This window comes from Rhyacophila brunnea, unplaced genomic scaffold (genome assembly GCF_057557595.1).
Source record: "Rhyacophila brunnea isolate RB1 unplaced genomic scaffold, BYU_Rbru_1.0 scaffold_4, whole genome shotgun sequence".
NCBI lineage: Eukaryota > Metazoa > Arthropoda > Insecta > Trichoptera > Rhyacophilidae > Rhyacophila > Rhyacophila brunnea.
In genome coordinates, this window is record NW_028233068.1 from 14,168,265 (window position 1) to 14,176,197 (window position 7,933).

General features: G+C 34.7%; 1 protein-coding gene across 1 annotated transcript; it reads right to left on the bottom strand.

Moving 5' to 3' along the window:
• Positions 1-1,295: 1,295 nt before the first annotated feature.
• LOC147066922 (uncharacterized) lies at positions 1,296-5,270 on the bottom strand. Its single transcript, XM_085953683.1, has 2 exons — positions 4,951-5,270; positions 1,296-4,125 (listed from the first exon to the last, which is right to left on the bottom strand). Exons 1-2 carry the CDS (start codon positions 5,116-5,118, stop codon positions 2,206-2,208), a joined length of 2,088 nt encoding a protein of 695 aa, XP_085809809.1. The 5' UTR covers positions 5,119-5,270; the 3' UTR covers positions 1,296-2,205.
• Positions 5,271-7,933: the final 2,663 nt, after the last annotated feature.

The following is a 7,933-nucleotide window of genomic DNA, read 5'->3' on the forward strand; positions in this document are numbered from 1 at the left end:
TCTCAAGTAGTGAGTGCAGGTTCGATTACCGCAAATATCGCAACTAGCTGTCATTTAATCTTCATAAAAAGTCTGTTAAGTTAGTCGAGTGGCTTACGTGTCAGTTTATAATGACATGGAAGTCTGACAAATACATATTGTTTTTCAATTTGTATTTGGAGTCTGTATGGACCTAATAGGTTGAGTAAGTGGCTAACATGGTTCCATAAATAAACAGAACAGTGATAGCCGAATAGCCAACATGCAGTGATTATATATTTTATAAGTATTTAATAAATAGATATGACAAAAATGAATGTTTTATTTTTTCCCTATCCCAGAATTGTCGTAGTTCCGTTTATCGCTGTTCTATTTTGTACGGTTACCGGCTAACATATTATATTTCTCATAAAAACAAAAATCTATTAATACAAACCTTCACTCTGTGGAGGGCCATATGATCTTAGGATTGGACATAGTATATAATAATAATATTACCTCCACTCCATGTAGGGCAGCGGTAGCGAACTTATGGCACGCGAGATGATTTTGCATTGCACGCATTTGAAGAGAGAAAAATACATGATAATAAATGACAGATCGCACCGTATAAAAAATAGCAGGAAAATACGTTTAATGTAAATATATAATTGCATAGGTTGGTCTTTAGGCTTTATTCGTCACATATAATATTATCGCACTAACCTTATCAGGACCTTTAATTTTTATCGATTTATAATGCTTGAGACCACTGTAGTGAGAGAATGCCTCATCTGATCGGAGCAATTATGGTGTCAATATATGCGTAAAGAACCAGACTTAATAAATACATTAACAAACAATTTCATTTCTACGCACAAAATAAGAAATTTTATTCATAAAAATAATATATAACTATAGTCGACGACATAACCATGTTCGGTTGGGTTCGGCTGTTTTCAGCCAGTACGGGAGCGACTAAAAAGAGAACAGCCCGTATTACACGTAGCAAATCGTCAAAGTTACTTACAATATGAATAATTATTAAACTACTGTCCACAACAAGATCTCGGCGATTACAGGAAGTAGCTGTAGTCGCGTGTAAAAGACCTGTGTTGTCATTTTTTGAGAAAACATCCGGCGAAATTAGGTTTTTAATTTATAACAACACTATCCTCAGTAATTCACTTAGAAATCCAATTATTATTCGATAACTAACAATAAAAAAAATATTTCAAATAATTTCACCTTTTAATTATTTTTATGATAGTTAGGTTAATTTAATACTGGATAATTATTGAGTTTGGAAGGAAATAAATCATTAAACCATTAACTGATTATATTGCTGCAGGTATTTATTAATTAAATAATTTGGAGAACACAAATTATGACTTAATAAGTAGAAGTGAACAGTATACATAATTATTAAATATATGGATGACCCAATTTTTTTATAATTTACAAATAATGTCTTTTTAGTAAAGTTGTTGTAAAAACACATACTCTGAAAATCATTTCATCAAACTCAATAGACTTCCCGGGAAAACCCAAAATCTCCTCCTGCGTGTGCGACTATTAATCGAGCACCTTTGCCTATCGGCTTAAGTGATCCTCTTTCGGTTTCTAACTGCCAACATTCAGAGATGGAATGTCCAGCATTGACATGTCTCGTCAAGATATTAAAGGACGTCCTTCCATTCGATAATGACAAACACTATTCAAAAACCGAGCTCTCCATGAAACAATCTCAAATCATTCAATCAACAATTGACTGAGACTTTTTCCATCGAAAGCCGAGTTTTGCGAGAAGTTTCCCCAAGTATTCTCTACTGCAATCCAATATATCACTCTTTTTCAATGCTATCTATAGTTTTTTTAATGTAGGAATAACTTTGCATACAGTGTAAAATTCATTAATTTTGCGACGAATGGCTCCTTTGCAAAAATTGTGTACCCAGAATTGTTGGTTTTTGGAGAACTGAATAATGTATTACCCTTCTTTATTATACTCCAAATTGTACTGTTTTTCATAACTTTTAAATATTCGGTCACATTAAATATACGATTGAATCGTGTAAAACAGACTTTTTATATAACACATACTGACGTTAACATGCTCGAGGTAAGGATGTACTAATTATCCATCCCTACTCTGTGCGCTTCTGCACAGGTCCGTGCCTTAGTTATTTATCTATAGGATCAAAATTCATTCTGTATTATTTTTGTTCATTGAAATTAAAAAAAAAATTAAAGTGGCAATAAGAGTGAGTCTTCAATGAGTGTGTCGGGTTGACCTTGCTTTAACTTCTTCACGTGCAGTAACCAATGTTTTCGCAAGTCGCTTCGATTATGAAACTTGGAATTACAATATTCTAAAGGGCAATGTTCAGTTCTTTCACCATGCTTCTTTTCATGGACACAGCGCCGACTGCTTGAGAGAAATCTTTCTCCGCAGATGGAGCAGGGATATGGTTTTTCACCAGTATGAAGACGGTTGTGTAACATCAACGCCTTTTTGTTCACGAATCTTCTGTCGCAGATTTCACATTGGACAGGGCGCTCTCTTGTGTGAACAATACCGTGTTCATTTAAGCTGCCTTTGCTGTAAAACCCTTTGTTACAAATCTGACATTTATACCGGCGCTCTTGAAGGTGCTTACTTAAAATATGAAGTTCTAAAAGTGTTTTCAGGTTCCTCTCTTCTCCACAGTAATCGCATATAAAGGATTTCTTAGATTCCGGTAATCCTTCATGTTTCAACTGATGAGCTTTAAAATAGCGCATGTTTTTATAGCTCTTTCCACACTTGGGGCAGCATATTTTGCTGTGACTGTCTTTGTGAATGAGCAGTCGGCTACGGGAGCTGCACAGTTTTCCACAGACTTCACACATGAAGCTATACTTGTCTCGGGAATGTGCTAATCTCAGGTGCTCTTGTAAAATATGCCTCGTATGAAATTTCTTCTCGCACTTTGTACAAGCGTGCGCCTTTTCGCTATGATAAATCATATGAGCCTTCAGAATGTTTCGATAAAAGAAGGCTTTGCCGCATACAGTGCAAAGGTATGACTTTTTCCCCGTGTGAATCACCATGTGCCTCTTCAGTGTTCCGACTTCCAGATAAGATTTGTTACATATCCTGCACGAATGACGTGTTCCTTCCGGATGAGTCAGAATGTGAACTTTTAACGCATCATTACTACTGAAAGTATCCAGACACATTGTGCAATCGAATTCAGTTTTGATATTGGCTTGCGAAACTTCTTCATCGCTGTTATATTCTTCTTTTATGTCATTTGTGATTTGATCCTCATAACTCGAGGCTTCGGTTGGATGACTAGTATTGACATGATCGAATAGCATGTGTCTGAAATAAAATTTCTTATGGCACACTCTACATGCGTACTTCTTTTCTTGGTGATATCTAATGTGAGCTTTCAAAGCGTTTCTATGATAGAAACTTTTCCCGCAAATATTACAAATGAAGCTTTTCTTTCCGGTGTGAGTGACGATGTGTCTTTTTAAAATGCTAGCTTTACGGTATGACCTGTGACATATTCTACAGACATGCCTGGCATTATCAGGATGTGATTTTTCATGCCGTTTCAGTTGTTCCCAACTGCCAAAAGTATTAAAACACATAGTGCAGTCATATGCATTTCTTTGCTTTCTTTGATTACGTCTGTTTATTCCAGCGCGGAACATAATAACTTTTTTCCTTCGTTTGATTTTCACGGAATCATTATTTGGGTGGTAATCATCATCCTGACTGCTATTCGGTTTGATTATGGGTAAAACTTTATTTTCTATACCTAGTATGTCCAAAAAACTCAACTCACTATCGTCATCTTTGATTTCTTGCTTTAGGTTGCTATTTAGAAACAATAGATTATTGGCATCATCACCGACAGTCTCATGTGTTTTCTGAAATACATCAGTTTCTCCGTCTTCATTCTTTGATTCAGGCAAAACAATGAGGATGGTATCTTTGTCAGAAGAATTATTGGAATCGGCAGAAATGTCTAAGACTTGTTCGTAGAGGCAAGTTATACAGTTTTTTAAGACCATTTCGGATTCTTCACACTGAAGTCGGAACGAGTATGCTGCAAAAGTTTTCTCCGCGCACGCTGGGCAAACGCGCTCTGGTAAACTGTCTCCATCTGACACCTGAAAATACATACAATTCATTTTATAAATATCACAGCATTTGGAATTTCAATCTCATTCGAGCGCGGTTACAAATTTTATTTTATATGGTTGACATTGTATTATCTAATTTTCAGTATAGGAATTAGGTGTTGACTAGACTTATTGGGTCCCCATATATTTAAACAACAGAACTAATAAATAGAATTCCGATAGGCTATTTCCCAATACACTACATTTTAACGCAGGGTTTTGAATCTGTGAGGGTCCTACGAAAATGAACCATACATTATGGTGTGTTGTAACCTTCAAATAACCGTATAAACCGAGAGCAGTTTTCAGAACGAAGGACAAGTTTATTCTTTACATGTGTTTAAGTTTATCTCATATTCTTCCACACTCGAGATCGGTTGCCTGTTACTCCTTACCCGTTGGGTATTTCAGTTCCCGTTATTTCTGAGTACCCTGAAATAAACACTGCAAATATACCGATATTAATATTGGCTGGTACTAGTCGGTTATCCTGGATACAGCGGCAAACATATTTTCAAAATAGCCGATATACTGGATTATTTGTTAGGATAACCTAACCCAAACTAACAAATAATCCAGTATATCGGCTATTTTCAAAATGTGTTTGCCGCTGTATGCAGGATAAACGTATAGAACCTATTGCCTTTAATGTATGTATACACACACAAGTACTTTCTCCTTTTCTATACAATTCATCTTAGGTGATATTGTTCCATAACTACTTAATGTGAAATTAATAGGCAATCATCGGATTATATTTGGACACTTGTTGTTTTCTTTATTAATAAAACAATAATTGGCATGGTAACATACCTCAATCGAAGAGATATTCAATAACATATCTTTAATGCTAATGTTTTCATATTCGATTATTGTTTCGCAAATAGGTTGAAGTTCATCGGATTCAGTGAAGCATATTCTACAGATCCGGTCACGGATTGTGCCTGCCAGTAGATGATGGATGATTATTTCTTCGCTCATTTTGTCTTCACATTTATTTTACCGTGGTTGAAATTTCGTAAACGTTTGGCGCGACGAGAACTGTCAAAATAAAAATTTATAAATTTACGTTTTCGCCGACAACGCATCCCGCACACAACGCGGCTTCACGTATTTCATACATTTTTGTCTATGGTCAGTGAAAATGTGTTGCAAATGAGACAGGTTGAAAAATTCCCAAATATTATACCTACATAAACGAATTAATTGTTTTTCGTGCTGTGTGCAATAATTATTGCTACAGTGAATTGCTTTTGTAATTATTATTATAAACATTATATTTTTTTTAAATACCTACTCAAAATTTACAAAAATATTAATACCTTGTTGACACTTGCATGGATGTACTGTTCACAGTAAGAAAAGGTTCTACAAAAGCATTACAATTAATATGTACAGAAGGAACCCACTGTATATCTTACTATAATACGACATTTTAATATTTTTTGATCACTAGTCAGTTTGTTACACTTACCCCAATATTGGGGTAAGTGTAACTAAATTCATCTTTATTCCAAAAGTACTTCAAAACCAAAATATATTATAATATCCATAGAAAGATAATATTTCATTTAATGGATATTGAGTCTTGAGTTAAAGCTACAGTAGGTACAGAATTTCAACAAAATGGACTAAAATATTTTTTTAGGGTAAGTGTGTCATACTAATGTATGAAACGCTAGTGATGTTTCGAAAGAAAAACGACGTATTTTTTATTAATTAACGTAGGTAGTTGACGGAAATCCGATGACACTAACGAGTTTACTTTTTGAAGGATCATGGGAAAAACTTGTTATGTCAAGTAGACAGTCAACATTATATATCCATTGTGGACAATCCTTTAAATTCAGGTTGATGATTGAACTCTTTAATAAGATAAGTATAGTACCAATTGATTACAAAAGGATCGTAAACTTTTTTTCAAACATATTCTACGGCCTGCGGTTTTTAGCATGAAACATGTTTTTGTCTTGACCACCCGGCCGGATTCGTTACGAAAACATCGCACAGGCAGCGGTAACGAAAACAAAAAATAAAGTCACAAAAATAGCGCGGCGCGGGCTGGAGTGGCTTCAGTCGGCCATGAACGGCGCTTCAGGAATAACGTGTGACTCGCGCCTCGCAATTTATTTTATTTTCCTTCGAATTTGGACAACCAGCATTCAGAGAATCAATGGGCAAAGCATGTTCCATGTTTAATAATTTTAGCCGTTAGGGTTTAAGTAACCATCATCTTTAAATAATAACTTATTTTTTTTAATAAAACCTATAAACCAATTGTGTCCGGGTACTTCGTTTTTAAACGGTGTGTTAATATTATTTTCTTTAATATTCTGTCCAATTAATTCGAGGACTACTTTTTTGTGAGACATGCTTTTCCAACGTATGCAAATTTTCTGCAAAAGATGTTTCAATCGCTTTGTGTAATATTGTACTTCTGCTAAAACTGTATTTTCTTCTTTCGTAAACATGATTATACATATCCATATGACATATCCCGTTTTTTTACACATTCAACTGTTTTTTGTAAGTTTCCTTCGTCGTAAGCTCCTTTATCTGTCTTTCGTTTATATTTACTTGTGGAAAAAATGGACATTAATTATTATCACATGTTAGATAAGCCACTTATTTTAAAAACTTGTGTATTAAATTGAAACACATGCACTCTTCCGAGTACCTACCTACTTAGCTAACATAAATCTATACCAATAAAATTATAAACATTTTATTTCAATTGCGAACATTTTTTCGATCGATATAAATAATGCGTCGTGTTCCATCACTAGTAAAAATAATGAATATGATGAATGAAATAACGAATTCATAGAAAATAAATGGGGGAAGTGTGACACAAAACAAAGGTACACTTACCCCACGCGTTTACTTTCATGTGAAAAGTGTGTCTAATCGATTAAAGCTTTAAAATGCTTATCAATAAGTAAAACGATAACAACACGTGAAGCAAGGTATCAAAACACATATACTCACCAAATTTTACAACCATAATGTGCAGATTTCCGTGTTTTAAAAAATAGTTTAGTAACAGCCTGCTACCATCTCACTCGTCGACTTCAAAATGTCGTCTGGAGAATAATCCATGTAGTCACCTCAAAAAACATGGTATCGACACCATTTCTGATTATTTTTATAAATTGGTGACTTTGCTATCACCTTTCCATAGATGGCATCATCCAATTTGTAGTATATACTGAGATATCTTAGTAGCTACACTTACCCCAAAGTTACACTTACCCCGACTCACCTTACATCATTATTTTGTCTGTAGGTTAGTAGATATTTTTTATCATTTAAGGCATTGAACCCTTGGCGGGTCTTAGCCTCCTTCAAAACTTCCTCCATCCTGGACAATCTAGCACCGACACTCTCCAATTGCTTTGACCAAGCATTCATAAATCTCCATTCCAGCCATCTCAATTTCGGCCGTCCAAGTCTTCTCTTACCCTCAGGGGTTTGATACATTTCCCGCCTTATTGGTATATCTTTATGCATGTGGTAGATTCAGTGCAGTCTGCATTTTCATAATATGCCATAATCTTTTTATCCCTATATAGTGTGTGCAGCTTCTCATTATACCTTGACCTCGAAATGACGCTTTTTTGAACAGCCCAAAAGATTCTTTTCAAAACTCTCCTCTCAAAAATATCAATATTTCTCTCATCCGTATTTTTATATACGTATTATACACATATTTATTGGTAAGTACCTATTTATATTCTTAATTTGAAGAAATTTAATTTTAATTAATTCACCGAAATTTTAATTTCTACTTCCACGT